Consider the following 19,143-nt stretch of genomic DNA (forward strand, 5'->3'; position numbering starts at 1 on the left):
GGTGTTTGGCAGATAACTGGTAAAAAGGCAGCGTTGGTAGCCATGGGGCTGGGAGAAGGGGGATGCTCAGCTGCAGGTAGGAGCCAGGGCAAAAAGGACGGGCACAGATCTAACTGGCTGCACCAGGCAGAACAAGCAGATGAGCTGCCTCCGTTTTTAGCAGCCTGTTGTCCTGAGTGATCGCTGCTGGTCTTGGGGAGCCATTGGGCATGCACAGCTCATGGGTGAAATGGTCCTGAAGAGAGAGCCATTGGGGTAAACGTCCACACCAACTATCTAGAGAAATGAACTCTGTTTTTTAGGAGGCTCGAGTGACTGCAGGGTCGTACAGCCTGCTTGCGAGGTGAGACGGAGAAGGCGCTGCAACTTCAGAGAGAAACTTGATCTGAAGGGGCATTGCATTTGTTCAGCCCTTAATGAGCAGCTCCCTGGAAGTGCTGTCAGGCGAGGTCCCGTAGGGTGGTATGTCTGAGGCTGTTCAGGGGGGCCAGAGTTAATCCAGCACTCCAGCAACAGGAAATTATGCACAGTTTATTGTTGAGAATGTGTGTGTGGTTTTTTTTTCCCCTTGGTGTGTCAAAGGCTTTCTGCACTGATTGTTCTTTGCTGCATTTCCTCCCTAAAGCTGCTCTTGAAGGAAAAGGAGTTTGTGCTGTGCACTTGGCCAGGATCCTGTGTGGTGTCACTGCAGAAGTTTGGGCTGTGCGGTTAACCATTTCTGTCTTGTTGGGTCAGTACCTAACCACCTTCCTCCCACATTGCATCTCCTGCGCTCTGCAGGCGCTTGTGCTGACGCACACTTGCGTCACTGGGTGAAATTAGAGTCCCTCATGAACCCCGTGGGCCCCCGCAGACGGCGTTCAGATCAGTGGCTGAAATCCGGGTGTGAAATAGCCTTCCTGATTTGAGTGTCATCTCAGCAGAAGAGCTGCTTTGGTAGAATAGCTGTTTGAGCGCAGACAGCGGAGTGGTGGATGCAGACAGCTTCCTAAACGATGTGTCTTCAGGGCAGGGACTATTCATGTAACAGGAAGCAACCGAGGTGATGGCAGTTGGTTTTGTTTTTAATGTAAGGGTCTATTTGCACACACCAGGCTGTCCTTGTTCTGTTAACAACGGCATCTGCACACTGGGGTCACCATCTCACTGCACTCTCTGAAGATTTGTTGTTTAAGCAACAGCATTTGTTGGGGGTGGCAGAGAGAAAATGGCCCCCTAACGTTAGTGATTTAACTTCTGGCAAAGCAAGCTGAGAGTTGGAGGGGAGGAAGAGCTGCTCTGCATGGGGCTGGGGGAAGAGCTCTGGCTGGAGGTCTGACGAGCGACTGCCTTCGTTCACCTTCAAAATGCTCAGTATTATCTGTCCCTCTGGGTGTTTGTCCCTCTCCCACCAGCAGTATCTAAGCTACTTTTGGAAAGGAGTAATACGGAGTTTAGCATTAATAGCTTTTCTTTTGGGGGCAGGAGAAGATGCAGAGGCTGCCGGGCTGCCATCTGACAGCAGTTAGCAACAATCAGCTGGGCTGATGGCTACTGGGCAGCTGGAATAGTTGGAAGCCTGCTGGGCTCAAAACTGGTTCAAAATGAGTTGCACTGAATCACAACCGCTCAAAACTTCCTCTGCTTGGAGCGTATCTGAGCTGAAGTGAATCCCAGAGGTGGGGGGAGAAAACCCAAGCGGTTCCTGTGAGCTGGGGAGTTAAGGCAGCCTGGTGTACAGTTCATGCCTTGTGGCTGAGTTCAGTAAGTTCTAATTGATGATTTTCCCTATATTTGGGGCATGCATAACATCTTTCCCTTGTGGATTCCTTGGTGCCTAATGGGAGTTGAGCTAAATTTGCAGTCCTTCCCTCTGCGGAGAAATCTTTATCTCCTCTACTAGACTATTATTTCATGAAACTCGTAGAAACCGATAGTTTTGTGAGTCTGCATCCCTGTGAAATTTGGTTGGAAACTGGCCATCATATTCCAGGTTGATTAGGGATGGGCACATCAATGGGTATTGAAAGCACAACTGTGTAAGCCTCGCTTTCTCTGGTATTGAGACCAAACCAGAAGTGTCTGCATCAGAAAGAGCAAATTCAGGATGTCAGATGTCTGAATCCTGTTGGCTCATCCGGCCAGACAGGCTGTGAATTCGGGCTTCAGGATGATAGCTGCATTAGAATATGGTGCTGGATTTTGGATGGATTATAGGTCAAGGTGTAAACATTAAAGTTGGGCTAAAGCTGGTTAATGAGGACAATTTATGCTTGTAGCTGGAAGAGAATGATGTGATCTGGGTTTTCAGAGTGCTCAGCATGGGCATAACTTAGTCCTTTTTGTACTTTCTTCGTTTAACTGGAATTGATGTTAAGCCACCGATGAGAACAACTGAAAAGTCAACTCTGGAAAGAGTTGTTCCTTGCTCAGTTTGGAAATTGGGTATCGTTGATGAGGATGAGTGCTCTGGGAGCAGTTTGGAGAATGCTGCTAAGTCAGGAGCACAGACAGCCTGATTATAGCTAACCTGGAGCAACAGAAAGGCAAGGTGGTCAGAATGAATTTGTTCTGGGAACAAATCTGTTTTTCACAGAGGCAATGTCCTGTGCCTTTGTAGGCCTGTGTGTTATGCTTTGTTAATGAAGCCAAGTGATCTTTGCTTGCTGCACATTGAACCCCTGGATAAAGTCCGCAACTGTGGAGTCATTCTTCTGCTTGTATCACACTGCAGGTAGGAAAGGAATTCTTGTGCTCGGGTAAGAATGGAGTAAAGGCCCGTTAAGTGTCTGTGCGATGTATCCCACACTTAACTCTTCACAGTGATGGTAAAATGCAGGCTCCATTTGAATCGATGGTGAAATTCTTTGCTGGGTGTGGGGATTTACTCAGAGCTTTCCTCAGGCTAGTTTTCATGGCAATTCAGGAGTGCAAGTCCCATCAGCACTTTTGGAGATCTCTGCTGGCCTTTAGTGTAGAAGAGCTTAGATCTGTTGCAGGAGTGAGACTGTCTGGGCAAGGTCTCTGCAAGTGAGAGGGCTGATGGCATTTGGCTTGCTAAAGGGAGGTAAATAGCTTAGGCAAAACCGTATGTGAAGTCTGGAGCTGTCCAGGAATTGTATATGTTATGGCCATATCTGAAGCAAAGTGGCCAGATATTTGAGAAACAAAGTCTAAGCCAGACATAGAGCAGTTATCTTGAGGCTTATGAAACTTGAGTGGTGCTTTGTTCAAAAGCACTTCTTGTATCATCAGGCAAGCTGCTCTGTGCCCGTATTCCCCGTTATGCAAAAGACTCTCCAAGCCTTAGAATAAATACATTAAAGGCCATGAGACAGAGAGAAGAGGATGGTGAGAAATTGAGATGCCAGAGCCAAGACTGTGAAGAGAAGTCATGTCCCTTACTGAATTTCCTGTGCTGTCAAGAGGGGAAAAGCTGAGCAGCTTTTTGCCAAGGATGCGTGTGTGAAGATTTCTCTGGTCTTTCGCCCAGTAATGTATTGATAGGCCTAATAAGAAATTTCCTTTTGTTGGCAAACATTGCCTCTCTTCTGTCCTTTCACCATCACCGCTACAAGGGTGGTACTCCTGCTGAGCCAGAAAGGTTGAGGGCTCATTTACCGGTGAGCTCTTTTTAAAAATCTCTATTAGATTAAATGAAAAGCCTATTTCCTCAGGCTCCCATCCTCTGCAGTGACCCAGTGAGGGAGGTTAGCAAATTCTGCCTTCCCCCGCCCCCCCCAACATTGTATACTTGCACTTGTCTGGGTGGTATTTCTCACGTGGCCAGGACTCCCCCCACTTCTCTGCTGCTGCTTGGTGTGGGATTTGGCGTGTTGTTGCAACAAGCAGGGGAAAAATGCCAGAGCTGCCCATTCCCCTCCATCCCTTTGGGACTTGGATGTTTCATCTTGGTAACGCAGTAGCACTGCACCTCTAATTGGATGCTCTCTGCTGTTAAACTGTTAATCAAACACATAGAATCATAGAATCATTGAGGTTGGAAAAGACCTCTAAGATCATCGAGTCCAACCGTCGACCCAACACCACCCTGCCCACTAAACCATGTCCCTAAGTGCCTCATCTACTCGTCTTTTAAATACCTCCAGGAGAAACATAGGTTTCTGGTTTGAAATCTTTTTTGTGTCACTTATGCTACAAGCAGGTTTAAAAGCTTCTCTCATGCAAATTAATGCCTTTTAAATGCAACATCACTTACCAGTTTGGACTTTGGCTCTGCTTTCCTGTGCAAGACTATTTATTGCTACAAGCTACTCCATTACTCCAGCAGCTCTCTTGTGCATCTAGTTGTTGTGTGCGGCTCTACTGTTGCATGTATGTGCATCTCCTAACTCCTGTGTTTCCCTGGCATACCTTTAGTTTTGCAGGTTTCCTTGCTCTCTTGTGCAGACTTTTCTCCTCTGCCCCTCCTCTGTCTGCTCTCAAGCCTATCACCCCTATGCTTTCTTGTGTGTATTCTTAGCTTGGCATCTGTCCTCTTTCCCACCTCCTTTCAAATGCATATGCTTACTGTCTTCCAAATGCACACCCAAAAATTCTTGCTCCATTAAAATATACAAACCAAGTTTTACAAACATTATCTTCAGCCATTCACAAATTACCTCCTCCTAGCCTCAAAGTACAGGCTTTTTGAGCTTGTATGTATCAAAATGTTCCTTGGATGATAGATGGGAGATTAATCTATTTATTTCACTTACAGTTTTGGCAGCTATAAAAAGAAGCAAAACTAGCTTTTTGGCCATAAACCGCTTCTTGCAGGTTGATTTGGTAGAGGCTTCTTTGTTTTCCTTTCTTTTCCCTCTTGAATCTGCCAGAGACTTTAAGTGAAATAAATAGATTAATCTTCTTTCTGTAGCCCAGAGATCAAGTTGATGCATTTAAGAGCTTTTTCTCCCTCTACACTTCTGATACGTTCACAGATCCGATTCATATTTTAGAACTTCCTTCATGTGTAAAGAGACTCAGTGGTAGCAGTAATTCTTCGCTAACAGCAAATAGGGGTTAGTGCTTGTTGGCTTTCTTTTCTTCTGAGAGCTCTGAAAATTTTCCATCAAAGCGTTTTTGATAAAAGGAAATTTTGTGGAAAAATATCAGTCGTTGGGAGGGGGACACACAATACCCAAAACCTGAAGATCTCCTTCAAAAGAAAAAGTTGGTATTTTTCTTCTTCTTGAAGATCGTGTCTCTTCAAGAAGGTTCAATTGCTGCGAGTCAAACAGCTGAAAGCAGATTTCCAAAAGTGTTATAGACTTATCGAAACAGAACTGTGAAGAAGTGTGGCAGAACTGGAAAAATCATCGGTTTTGAGGAGGGAAAAAGGGTTTTCTGAGCAGCTCTGTTTTCTGTGGCGAAAGGGTATGCACTGAGTGTAAGGAGGTCTCATGGAAAGGGTCTCTTAAAGCGGTTCATTCTGAACACGGTCCTTGGCACGTTATAGAGCTGGGGTCCTGGTGATTGTTTTTTTTTTCTTCCAGCGTGTGCACTTGCATCACAGCTTAGTGAGAAATAGTCAAGCAAGTTTGAAGAACTGAAGGTTTAATGCCATCCGGGTGCTTGGGTCTTACACTGCTCAGGGAAAGATACAGTATTGCTAAAATTGTGTGGTGTGTACATGTCCTTTCCCAGCATTGCACTGGGAAAATGTGGATGCCTGGCTTGCCCTTTCTCCTACCTGGCTGCCTAGTGATCTCCAACCATTTGCTAGATGAAGTCTGTGTCTCTGGCCTGCCCCTGTAGGGTGAATGTTGGACCCTGGTAGAGCTCGGACAGAGGCTGACTTGCCTCAAACCAGGAAGAGAGCCAGGGGCACGGTAGGAAATGGCACCAGAGTTGCTTTTGCACTTGCTCTGGCTCTTCAGTCTTATTTTGCTCTCGGCTCTTCTCACCCCCGTGTACGCGACCCAAGAGAAAGCAGTATTTGGGCTGAGCTTGTGTCCTGCCACCTGCTTTTGAGGAATGGTTTGGCTTGGGGCTGTGTGTACCCTCCAGTCAAAGGAACTTCTTTGCTTTGCATTTCCACATTTGCTGTAGGACAGGAGTGTTGCCGAGGGATATTTTCTGCAAAAGAGCTGATGTCCCCAATTTCATACAGTGGCTTGTCCCTGGTTCACAGGTTTGTGTTGGGTTTGTTCTTTATTGGAACAAAACTGAAATTTCAAAACTCCATTTTTATCTATTTCTTAATGTAAAACAATTTTTGGTTTAAAGGCTTTTTCCCAGTTAAGCTTTTTATGAAGCCAAAGCTCTGACTATTTTTATTCATTCAGGGTCCCACAGGTCTCTTTGCAAGAAGAGAGTTTGTTGAGCAATTGAGATTCTGCTCACCTAGGAGCTTCCCTGTGCCACCTCAGCTGGAGAGATCAGTTTGTATTTCCCCTTCTGAAAATACTCGCCCGTATTCACTGCATACTGTATGCAGTGCAAACTAGCTGCTCTCTCCCGCACCAGAGGTGGTTTAATGGAAGTGATGACAATTTCCTAGCAGACAATCAGCTTAAACCCATTCCTAGAAGAAAATAAGCTGCCCCAACAAATGAGTTTTAATGCTATCAAGTCAATGTCTGTAACGGGACTTTTGTAAGCGTGACTCTGAGGGGGCAGGTGCGGTTTTCACACTCATAATTCACTTTGCTGTGCCAATAAAGCTTTCAAGTATTGCCCGAACCTGGGGGGCCTGATAGGTCGTGTGACAAGCCTGCGGAGGAGAGGATAATTGAATGAAGATGTCCTGTGACTCAGCCTGAAACTGTAACTGCTGAAGTCTCCATGTGTTCGCAGGTCTGTGGTTGATAACGCTGGGGAGCATCTAACTTTGAGGTAGCTGAGTCTGTGTGCAGCTTCTATGAGGAGTTAGGATGGGTAGATATTGCTTTTATCTCTGAGCAACGATGGGAAAAGTTGATCAGGCTTTGCTAATGCTGGGGAGGATTGAGAAAAGTGAGACAAGAGAGAACTCAGGATTATGAGGAGAGAAAGTTAAAGAAAATAATCCACAGGAACAAGAAATGTCAGGAATACATTCGTCGTCCTGCTTCACTGCCTCCAGAATTCTTTTCTCCTTGAAGTTTCTTGCTGCTTTTTCTGGAAGTCACGAAGGGGGGAGGAAAAAAAGAAAAAGAGAGAGATAAAAGAACACAGCTAGGAGAATGAAAAAAATCCATTTTATGTATCAGCTGAGCAGGTGTTTATCACTAATATCACCCTCCCTTGAATATCACCTACTCCAGTGCTAGCTGAATGACCCTCATGGAGCTGTGCTGTCACTGTGGTGTGATGGAGAGTCAGAGGTCCTTTTATCCCCCCAACACCTGGGGAAGAGAGATACCACTGGTCTGTCTCTCACCTCAGATGAGTTCATCCCTGGCAAGCCACAGTGCGAATATTGTGAGGACAATGCGAGAAGAGGAAAGGCATGGTGGCTGAAAGTAAAGCAGGCTCTTTAATGCTGATGAAATCTAAAAGGAGACATAGTTTTTATAGGAACATAGAAATTGCTAGACTGGAACAGAACTGTGCTTCATGTTGTTAAGTATCCTTTTTTAGTACTAGCTGCTTCCAGAAGCAGCGTAAGGAGGCTTGCCCCAAGGGATGATTCTTCTAACCCTCAAACACAGAGAGTTAGCCAGTGCCTTGCAGCGTGAAGGGTTTACATGCCATCCAAAATCTTATTTTCTCTTTTTTTTTTTTTTTAAACTTTACTATTGTAATTCTAGCAATTAATTCTCTTTATAAATGTCTGATCCTTCTCTCAATCTTACTGAGGTTTTGACTGCAACAATACCTAGTGGTAATGATTTACATGCTAATTATGCATTTTGTAGAGGAAAACATATTGTTTGTAGCTTTAAATGGAGTGACTTTTCAGTTTAATTGAACTTACATCTCTGTATCCCTGGGGCAGGCTTGCAATTTAGTTCCTCCCCTCCCCCTGAGACACACAGGCACTTTCTCAAGCCCAGCAACAGTCACCTGTTGAAATGTTTTTCAGGTTCTTTCCCTCTTGTCAGTTCCATTTAAATTTGAGCCTCGCTGCAGATGAAGCTTTGCAAAAAGAGATAGCTCTCTTTGCTTGTCGAAAGAATGAAAAAGGCTCTGTTAAGTTGTTTGTTGATATTTCCTGACAGTTTTTCAGAATCCCTTGCTGCTCTGCAGCTGTTACATTTGTTGTCTCAGCTGTGAGGATTACTCTAGCTTTGCTTGAGCTGCATTTTCTCACCATTCATCAAGCTTCTGGTGATGCACAGAAAGATCCATCAACACCAAAGCCACCTCCAAACTAGCAGTTGGGTAAAAGTCTGCCTCCCGATTTGCCTGAGTAAGATTGAAGTTGCTGCCAATTTTTAAAGGGTGTTTGTGGTTTCTCAGTGAGCTTGCAGACGATGGCGTAGGGGTTTTGCAGTAGAAGTAAATGGAGGTTGCATCAGGATAAAGCACATGCTGGGGTTTTTGAAAGCCTGGTCCTGGCACTGCCTTCCAGGACTGTGGAGCGAAGTGCCGGTGCAGCTGGAGATGCTGTGCCCTGTCTTGCTGGGATGCAGCCCATCTCCAGGGCTCCCCAACTCACTGGGGCCAGATGTGGCAGGAGAGATGTGGCAGGGCAGCTGGCAAGCAGATTTTGCAGGGTGGTGGTATCTTTGGAAGTGTGAACAGAAATAGCAACACACCTGGATTTCTAGAGTGTCCTCGATGGGTTGGACAGAGGGAACAAGAGGGAGAGAAGAGAAGTGGCTGGTGTTCAGGGATGTCTTCACTATTGGTGTGACAGCTTCAGGAGAGTTTTATTCTGTGATTTAACATTTTATTCTGCCTTTTGGCTTTTGCTATATCGTCTAAGAATTTTTTTGTAAAAATCTCAAAATATCAGGAAGATGCGGCGATAGCAATGAAGAAGAGTACCATCTCTCACAGTCATTAAAAATGTATAAGTAGTTTCAGAAGCGAGTTGCTTCCTCTGAGAAGCAAATCGTCCATAATTCTGCTTGGTATTTAGAGACTTTTATCTCCAGAGAGAACTCAAAACTATTCAGTATAGTCTTGATTTATTTTATTCTCTTGAATTTTCAGAGGTAAAGATGAAAAAGGGCTTAACAGAAAAAAGAATTACATACTTGTGCTGTGCAGAGAGAAGCCAGGGGCCAGGCCATGATCCACCAGCTATTCAGCAATTCACGTACCACCCTGAAGGACCTATGAAACTCTTTTCTAGCCAGTCCGCTCCCTTTTGGGGGTAGCAGATTCAGACTGCTTTATAAACAGCTGTCCATCAGCCAGGCTCGCTTGCTACTGTAGCACACTGCCAGTACAATAAAGAGGAACCATTAATGCAAGAGCTGTAAATGTACAGGCTAACAAAAGTTCTCATGTTCTTGGTGGAAACTTTACTAAAGGAAGTTGGTTTGATTTATTTCCAGCAAGCTGTGGTGAGGGTGAGTGGGGATAAGTCATCTTCACATGCACAAGAATTACTGCAGCAAGTTGCTAAATATCCTTGTTCTCTTAAGTGTTTTCTTGGCTTCTAAGGCTTCCTGCTTTGCGTTGCGTGAAAGAAGAATGTCATCTTCCTTCCCTCTCTGTGTGGAATTTTGGGCTGCGCTGGAGTTGATACCCCAGTCGTACCTGTGATTCATTACTGCACCTGGGCAGAAAGCATGTTTTATGGCTTCTCATGGGGAGATGAGAGAGACAGACAGATGCACCTTGCAGCTGTAAGGAAGCAAAAGCTGTTGGGAGGATGGCTAGCTCAGGAAGGCAAAAATCATTTTACAACGAAGGGGTTTGAACTGTGTTTACCACTCTTCCGTGCCTGAATTCAGAGACCAGGAGGCGGGAGGAACTTGGGGACTGGGGAGACGAAGAGAGCCATGAGGACTGAGCTACTTTGTTCCTTTGAGAGTAGAAACCTTGATGTTAGGCTAGGAATAAAAGTCCTCTCTCTCTTTTCCCTCTCATCCTATATCTTGAAATCTTGAAATCCAGTGTCTATTCCCACTGCTCAGTGGTGCAGGTGTGATGGTGGGGAAGTGTCCTTGTGTTGCACTCCCTGGGCATTTTGCAAGCACCTCCATCAACCAGATGGTCTACGGGTATGGGTCATAGGACCCTGTGTAGTTCTGCTCTTTGGTGAACCCCAAGGTGTATTTCTATTGCTGACAGCTGTTCCTTGGGTTCGTGCTCAAAAATCAAAGTACTGGGAAGCCATTCTTAGCAGTAGGAAATGTGTTAGGTGAACACAGCAGCCCTCTGTGCTCCATGTTCTAGGTAATTACAACCCTGCTGCTCACGTAGCAGAGCACAGCGGGTGCCCTGTATTTATTATTTAGCTTTGCTATTAACTCTAAGCTGGTGATGCAAAGGCAGCTGCTTCTCTGGGAATCTCGTAATTCGCCTCTTCACCAAACCAGGCAGCGAACAGGAGAGGTGGCCTTGAGGTCTGTCCCTCGGAGCTGAAAGTCATGGGACCCTTTCCCAGACCTTGGCCGTTCATGGTTTGCCTGGAGTGGTTACCCTCGTGCAGTTTGTCTTTGCAGAGTCTAAAATGAGAACCACCCATTTTGGCATGGTGATCCCATAGTGCTTTGGCAGAGAACAACAGGGATGTTAACTCCAGCATCCTCCTCAAATGGCAGGCACTTCTTCCACCGTTTTGGTTGGAAAATGTTTTTTTTAATCTGCCTTTCCTTGCCCTAGTCCAGAGGCACGGTTAGGCTGCTGCCCTGCTTTTCCCTCACAGTCGCTGCCTTTTAGATGCAGATACAAAGTGTTTGCTGCAGGTGGGATCGTTGTATTTATCTGCGCAAAGACATGATTTTAAAACTCCTTGCCAGATGATATTAGATGGATGCGGCCAATGTTATGGAGAAGTGCACGCTGGCGGAGGAGGAGAGGGTAGTGGGAGCGTAGCCAAAGGCTGTCATCTCTCACTGAGAGATGACATCTCTCATCTCTCGTACCAGAGGAACGAGCTCAGCACTGTGGCAGGGAAACACATCTTCTGACATATTCTCAGGCCTGGCTCTGGTTGCTTCTCTTATTCCTTCTCATCTTGTGTGAGAAACGCTGACGAGTCCAAGTGTTTGCCCCACCTTTCCCTCGGGCCAAGCCATACCCCACGTGCTGTCGATCCCTACGCCTTCCTGGCGAGTGCCGCGGGCAGCTGCGGTGCAAAGGGAAGGGTCTGCCCAGGGAAGGGGCAAGGAGGGGGAGCGGGCTGGGGTGTGCGGGCACGCTGCTAAAGATAACAGTGCGGTGCAAAGCACCGAAGGTTTCTGCTAGTTTCTGGTACAAACACCTTTTGATGAGTTGCTCTTTTGAGCAAAGAGGCGACATGTCAGCGGCTGGCAGACTGCAGTGGGGCCGTGGTGGGGAAACAGCAGGGACGAGCAATTGCCGGTTTTCTCAGTCGTGTCTCAAGATGCGTTTGGAGCCTTTCTCTGCCTCTCTCCCTCCGATGGCTCTAGTAGCCTCTTCTAGACTGCCTTGGCCAGGCAGGAGGGGGCAGTGGAGGAGAAAGAAGGCAAAACACATCTGAGGTCCTATATCAGATGCTTTGCTAGTCAAGACGTAGTTGTTAATTGCCACCGGCTGGCAAGAGCTGCTCAGGACGTTTTTTGCACTGAAAGCACGCCTAGGGTAGCGGTGCAAGAAATGGGACCTAAAGGAGGAAAACAAGACTGTGAGTCTTGGGGAGCGGCTTTGGAGCTGATCCTGAGCGTGATGCAGCTCCTCGGGGGTGCAGACCTCAAGCTCCTCTTGTGGTCCCCCCGGCTCCTTCTCTGGCTCTGCAGGGAAGGTTTGAGAAGGGATGTGTGTGTGCCTGCGTGCAACTTCAGTGCTGCAAGTGCCGGTTCCACAGCCTGGGCTGTAATACCGGTGTGAGTTAATCTGATGTGATCCTGCTGTTTTGTCAATCACTTGGAAAGTTTTGAAATAACTGCTTCAAATGATACATTGCTCCACAGCCTGTCTCTGCTGCTGCCAATGCTTCTAAGTAACCAATTTACCATGCGCTTAACCTTTTAGGGGTTTTCCTCCCTAGGTATTACTCCGTAACTCCCACTAAAAAAAAGAAAAAAATTGCCATTGCCCTTCTCAGAGGTGGCTAATGATTTCGAGGTGGTTTTTGGCAGCTTCTGCTTTTTAAAAATGTGTTGAGCACACAACTTCTGAAATCAGGATGCTCTTCAAATGTCCAACTGACATTTAGGCATGGGGTCCCTCAATTTTCTCAAAACTGAGAGAATCGGGACTCAGAAGGCAGGGCTGCTGGTGGGAGCTTCCCAAGAGAGACGGGATCCAGAAAGAGATCAAGCCCCAGGGAGTGGAGATGTGCAGGGGCTCCCTGCTCAGCCCCTGTATTGCCTTCGTTTCTATGGCCACGTCTCAGTATTTCTTCTGCCTCCCTTCCCTGACTGTAAAAAGGGGATAGCCCATCTGGGGAGTGCTGAGATGAGATGGAGGAAGTCTACACGTAATCTAAAAATAGATGAATTAAAAAATTGCAAGTAAAAAGCTACGTCTTTCTTGAACAAAACTCCTGGTATCTTCAAAGGCAGATTAAAGACTTTGCCTGTGTCAGGACTTCAATATTTGGCCCAAGAATTAGACAAATGGAATAGTGTGAGAATGTTTGCCAGAAAATTGGAGAAGGGAGAGATAAGGTAACAGATGAAAAACTCAAAGTCAGCATTTAAGGACATTGCTGCCTGTGGAGATAATTTTATCAAATTGAGGGACAACCATTTCTCCTATAAAGTAAAATCTACCCTCTATGTAGCTGTTTAAAATGGTATTTGTTAAAAATTTGTTTAACGGTGCTGCGGGAGTCTGCTGTGGGACAACCAGGTCCAATATCTGTACTAATGATAGGTTTGTGGATTCTCCACCTACTGCTCTTCATTTTGACAGTGTTTTGACTTTGAAAATTAGACCTCTGTGTGTTGGGGTGGTGTTACCTTGTAAGAGGAGAAAGAAAATGGTCCTGCTCTTGGTCTTGTCCTGAATCCTCTTGCGCATGAAAGGGAGGGAAGGTGGCGGTGACCGTCATTGAGGCTGGAGCAGTACAAAGAATTGGTTTCTAGTTTGGTGGCCAAAGTGACTCTCTGTCTCTGACTCCCATCCCTCAAATTATGTTTTGGTATGAAAATGTTTTGTCCTATCCTAAAAACAGAAGTCAGCATTATATTTTAATTTTCAGGCTGCTTTGAATAAAAGCGGGGGGGGGAGGGAGAAAAATTAGAGATGTGACTCTATTGATTTCCACTTGTTTTTGTGGAAATGCTAAAAATGCCAAGATGAAATATTTCAACTTTTCCTTGTGTTTCTTTTCCATTTTTTGTTAGAAGCTCTTTGCCCAGTTTGACTCCAATTCCTGAATAATTCATAGTCTGTAAATAGCTTCCTCCTCCTCCTCCTTTGGTAAATAGACTCTTTGTCCCAAGTGCTTGGCAAGCTCGAAGCAGTGTCATCCTGCTGAGTCGCTGGTTTGAGAGCCGAGGTGCTCACGGTGCCGTGTGTTCTCTCTCTGCAGAGTTATGTCATGCCCAGACCACCAAAGGGCTCCATGAGGATTTATAGAAGATGCCCCGTGTCTTGGCGCCTCTGGTGCTCCTTCTGCTGTGGCTAATGAAGATCACTGCCAGCCCCCATTCCCTGAGGATCGGTGAGTACAAAGCTTGCTCTGCTCTGGATTTAACCATCCTTCCACTCATTGTTTGGGCCACTCTGTGTAGACGTGCTCGGGCAGGGGAAGCCAAGCCTTGCCTGTGGTGGCTGGGCTCCCTGCGTTGGTGGTGTGCTCCCCGTTTGGGTAGGGCTGAGGCACTTGCTAAGCGACAGTGTCCCACCTGCATTTTGGAAATGTTGGCTCCTTCATCTTGTAAATGAAATGCAGTTCATATTGAGCGTACGTTTTTGCATTGATTTTTATGGTGGTAATGTTACCTGATGGGAATCTCTCTCTGTATAAATTTGAAGTGAAAGCCACTCCTCAAAGAGGCACAGAGGAATGAAACTTGCTCCCCCGCTATGCCCTACCCCCCTTGATGCTCTCCTAAGATCTAACAAAATGAAGTAGTGTTTTGTCACAAATTTGTTTGTCCCCACATCGATGAGCCAAGGAGTGTTTGAGCCCAAACTGAACCTAGTTAAGTGGTGCCACAAGAACATTAACTCCAAAATGCTCTATTTGTCAGACGGTTCTATGCGTTTGGTCTCCTTTGGGCTTTATTAAAAAGTGTTCAGGAAGAGGCACTGTCGTCTTCGCTTGCTGCCTGTGCGGATTAGGGAAAAGAAATGCATCCAGGAACCTTGTAATGAAACTTGCTTCATAGTATTGACACTTTGCTCTGTTGTTTAGAAAGGAAACTGCTTTACCTGACTGCTCTCTCTGGAGCTACTAGCTGGTTTTATTAACTATTTGTTGCAGATAAGAAGCTAATCTATTCCTGTCCCCGTTTGCAACTTTCACAGGTGACACCTGAAGTAAAATTACTTCTCCCCTCTGCTAGTGGAGCATGGAACAGCTCAGAAATATAGCAAGGGAGGGTCTGTGCTGGCAGGAGTCTGGGAAGTGTGGCTGGGTGTTTTATATCCCCAGCATCTGTGATTCACGTGGAGCACTCATGCTGCATAGTCTCAGCTCCGCAGACTGCATTTCATGTTGATTGGCAGATCCTCCACTTGAGCCAGCAGATGGGGATGGGGATGGACAGTATATTACCAGGATACTGAAGGTGAAAGGTCCTTCATTACGCCTCGTGCCCCAGCCATCTCCTTCTGTGGGGAAAGTACTGTGGGTGCTTGAGAGTGTGAGGGGAAGGGGAGCTCCCCCAGCAGCGCACGTAGCAGCACTGGGCTGCAAACCAGTCTGGGAACTGGCGTGGTTGTCCACCTCCACAGTGCAACCCAGAGCGAAATAGGAAGGTGTCTGAGAGGGATGGGACTGTGCTTCTGTGTTCCTGGCTGAGGACTGGAAATGAAAATCTGTGCTGCACTGCACCGGGGGCAACCACCAGGCGGGATTAGCTGCTGCGTTCCGGGTCTCAGCTTGGTGCATGCTCAGGGGCTCCCTAAATGGAGTTGATGGTGGCTGCTGTGAGGCCACGTCAGTGCTGACCCCTGAGGGCAGGCAAGAAGAAGCCAGGGTGTCTGTATGTTCAGGGGACACATGAGCAACTGCGGTGGTGATAGAAAATCTGTCTCCCTCCATCTGTCCAAATACTAGTTTTGTCTTCTCTGCCTGGTATCCACTGCTGGGTGAAGGAGATCTTGACACACTGCTGAGGCTTGAAGGCATATCCATAACAGAAATTACTCACGCACTTGAACACAGGCATGGTTCACATGTCCCGGTCCCACTGCCTCGTACAGGTACAAAATTGTATGCCTCTGCGCTTAGCAGAGACGCATGGTGGTGAATAGCTGAGCGCATGCTGGTTAAAGGTAAGCCTCTCCTCCTTAGCGTTGTGTACCTGCAGAGGCTGAGGGCTGCAGTGCTGGTGGTTAGGCTGCTGTGCAGAGTTACCCAGCAACGGTCTGCCGGTGCTTTGGTCTCCATCCCAGAGACTGCTCCGCCAGTGGTTTTCAACTGTCTCGCACTGAGGTCATGCTCTCTTGGACCCATCTCTCCAGTTTTAAAATCCTCATGCATTTAGGAATTCTTTGCTTTTGACTTTCCTTTGCAAAAATAATGGAGTTGCTCCAGACACAGTTGCTCTTAAAACTTACACCACCACTGCCTAGTCCAGGATGGAAATGCTGGATTTCCTTAGCCTGCACAGGGCAAGGCAGTGGAAATCTGTCTGTTGAATCCTCCTAGGAGCGAAGAACTTGTATTAGGATGTTGCAAAGGCAATGTAGAAGTCAAGATTTCAAAGGAGGAGTAACGCTGTTGAGGGAATGGGAAGGAACTTTGCCGATCCTTCTAAAAGGCACTGGAGGCTGTGGATTCTGTGCCAGACGGTGTTAAACATAAGAGTGGCCAGAGACCCTGCAGTCAAGTCACAGGTGTCTCCAGTCACCTCCTGCCTCTTGAGAATGGGACACCAGCAGTCCTGACCTTGGACCCGGCTGATTCCCACACATGAGCCTAAAGCAAGAACTTACTGCAGGAGGGGAAGCTCAGGCAGGTATGTCAGTACATATCTCCTGCTTTTGCTTTGCTCATGGCCACAGAGCTAACTTCTCTGAAAATGGTGTCTGAAGCAGATGGGCAAAGAGCTGAGGAGGGATTTGGGGTTTTGGTTTTGTTTCTTCAAGAAACAGTTTTATTTTAACAATATATTCGGCAAAAAAGTTAATAAAAATAAAGTACAAAATAAAAGGAGAGAAAAAATATTACTAGCAGCCCTGAAATCATTCCCAAATGCATGCTTTTGGCAAGGCAGGGAGATACGGCATCTAGCAACATAAATCAATGCACTGCATAGAAAAGGAAAACAGACCAGCATGAACATTTAAATATTCAAAGAAAATGCAAGCTAACATTTAAAATAATTCTGAAAGCCATCTGGTAATGGACCGCTCAAATGCACAGTTATATGGTTAGTAATGTGAGGTGAACATAGGCAATGCCATGTCTGGTTTTTTCACCAAGTTGCTAGAAGAGAATATTGACTGCTGCACTTGGCTCCCAGGGTAGAAGGAGGCATGGTGGTGCTGAGTCAGGGGCGCTTGGCTTGGCTTTTAAACTAAGCACTGAGTTTCCCTGCTGCTGCATTCTTGGGGTTTTCGGGTGGATCTTGGCCCTGATATTTCTCAGTGGAGTTTGTAGGCAGCAGATTGCTTAATCTTTGAGCACATAGCGACAGGAAGTTTTGCTAGCCTGGACGAGACCAACAATGAGTGTTGCATTGCAGTGAGCTTTAGAAGCATCATCTATGCAAAAAAAAAAAAAAAGAGCAGAATATAGGCTATAGGGTGACCTTCCCTGTGACTTTGGCATGCACAGGAACAATCTGTAGCCTATCGTATGCTCCGTTTCTCTCCTGGATACACAGGAAAAAACATTGGTGCAAACCTTTTTTTCAGCCTTTTTCTTCGGCCTTAAGCTCTGTGTATTCCCTTCTGATCCCGTTCTGGAGAAAGTCTCCTAGTTCACATTGTTCTGGAGTCTTTTGTGGGGGAAAAACAGACACACATGCTTTATCCAAAATAGTGTCTTTTTACTAAGAGTGTTTTGTTTATCAGTCAGCTCACCTGGTCTGCCTTGGTGAGGTATTATCTCCCTAGATGCTCAAAAGTTAATTGTGATCAGGGTATGAAGAAGCAGGCAGGAATGGGCATGTTCTTGGAAGTTTTCAAGAGCTCCAGGAGGTATGTAAGGAATTGCCTCGAGGCATCCTGTAGCCCTTGAAAGAGCCAATGTATGTCCTACCAAAATGTCCTGGGAGCAAAACCCAATAGTTGGTGCTTGCCCAACATGTGTCCTTGCACATGCTGTCTTGCATCCAACCGCACCAAAAGCACGAAAGACATCAGCTCGCTCCTGCCCACCCCAGTGGCAGGCAAGGAGGATGGCTGGTGCAGTGCGCTGTGGGCCAGCATCTCCCCTAGCTCTGGTTTCCTGCGGTATATACCGGCTGTAGAAGTAATTCTGGTTTTGTTTTTTCTTTGTTCACTCATGCTCAATAAAGTGTCAGGAAATTTACTTGAGTTATTTACTGAGTTATTTACTTGGTCTTATAGAGCAGACCGTCAGAGCCCTAAATTGGTATTCTCTTGCTAGATTCATTGGGTGTACTAACAGCTCATTTAAAATTCATATACAAGCCAAAGTTGTAGTTTATACACGGCATTGCCCTGACTAGCAGTAGGCTCAGTAGCACTGACATACGATCTACTGACAAACTCCTTGCAAGGCCTCCTTCAGCCCTGCAGCTCTTTAAAGGGCTCTTTTCTGTAATTGCCTCTGTCTGTCCAAATCCCTTCCCTCCCTCTACCTCCCAACTTTGCAAACTTTATACAAAAGGCAAGATGCAGCTCTAGCATTTAGGGTAAATTTCTTCTTCTTCTTTTTTTTTTTTTTTTGGGAAACCTAGCATTCTTCTACCCCATACCCAGTGAAGATGCATCTACCACTTGCTCAGCTGATAGTTGAAGCAATCTGCACTGCTGTCCCAGTGCTTGTGGTAGGGTTTCATCCACCAGAGATGCAATGTGTGGTCAAAGTCTCCACGAATCCAAACTGACGGTGAGGTGTGACTAGAAGTACCAGCCTGGGACATTTGTCCTTGTTTCTAGGCATGTTTCCAAAAATCTGGAATACTTAAAGGGCTGTGAACCTCCTACATCTACTCTGATCGTGGAACTATAATGTCAAGAAAATGTTCTTGGGATGCCCCAGAGCATGTGGAGTTGTGGGAAAGCACTGGTATTTAGCTGTGCGTGCTGAAGTAGGTGGGAAGAGGCAGATTGGAGACATGCATCCAGCTTTTTCTGCATCGCTGCGATTGTATAGTGCCCCTCTATTTCCTACCTATCACCCTGTCACAGACCTGTGTAGCAGAGCGTCATTTGTGTGGCCTTGCATCCCTGTGTAATTACCCTCCCGAGGTGCTTATGATACTAAGCCGCTTGTGTAGTGAGCTAAAGGCCCCGTAGCTGCACGGTGTGCTTCTGCCCTGTCCAGTGCAGTTTGTACATTGGTGTGTCTGAGCTGGAGGGCTGAAGCAAGGAAGAAGCACTGAGCATCGAAAATGTGTAAGGCAGAAATGAACGATAATGGCGATGAACAGAACTGTGGACCATTTAGTTCAGCTTCCCCAACTCCCAGAGGATATACATGATTCTCCTAAAGGCACTGCAGAGAAGATCCCACAAGGCAGCACGTTATTTAACATTACCATTTTAAAGGATGATAGTGCCACTGATGAAGGTGCAGTCAGTCCCCTGGATGCTGTAAGAGAAAAATGTCGATGTCAGCCCCCGTGGGCAGGTACAAATGCTTCCTCCCAGGGGGGCAGTCCGAGATGGGGAGAAACACGATTGTGCCCTTTATGGCAGGCGGGGAGAGCTGTGGCTTTGTGGCAGGTTGGCTTGTGCCAGCCCCAGTACCCCCGTATCCTGTTGGCAGCTTGCTGACACGGCTTGAAACTCCACTGCTCTCACCTGCGCGGAGGCAGAGGAGCGTGTTTAACACAGACAAAG

At 46.5% G+C, this 19,143-nt stretch overlaps 1 protein-coding gene across 3 annotated transcripts in view; it reads left to right on the forward strand.

Annotated features, from left to right (window-relative positions):
- Nucleotides 1-19,143, forward strand: part of GRIK4 (glutamate ionotropic receptor kainate type subunit 4) — a 212,423-nt gene that overhangs the window by 57,633 nt on the left and 135,647 nt on the right. For all 3 annotated transcript variants that reach the window (XM_076358471.1, XM_076358473.1, XM_076358474.1), the window contains exon 2: nucleotides 13,526-13,657. In XM_076358471.1, the coding sequence (XP_076214586.1) occupies nucleotides 13,576-13,657 (82 nt within the window). In that variant the 5' untranslated portion in view covers nucleotides 13,526-13,575. The remainder of the gene's footprint in view (nucleotides 1-13,525; nucleotides 13,658-19,143) is intronic.

Source organism: Aptenodytes patagonicus, chromosome 23 (assembly GCF_965638725.1).
Source record: "Aptenodytes patagonicus chromosome 23, bAptPat1.pri.cur, whole genome shotgun sequence".
NCBI classification, from domain to species: Eukaryota; Metazoa; Chordata; class Aves; order Sphenisciformes; family Spheniscidae; genus Aptenodytes; species Aptenodytes patagonicus.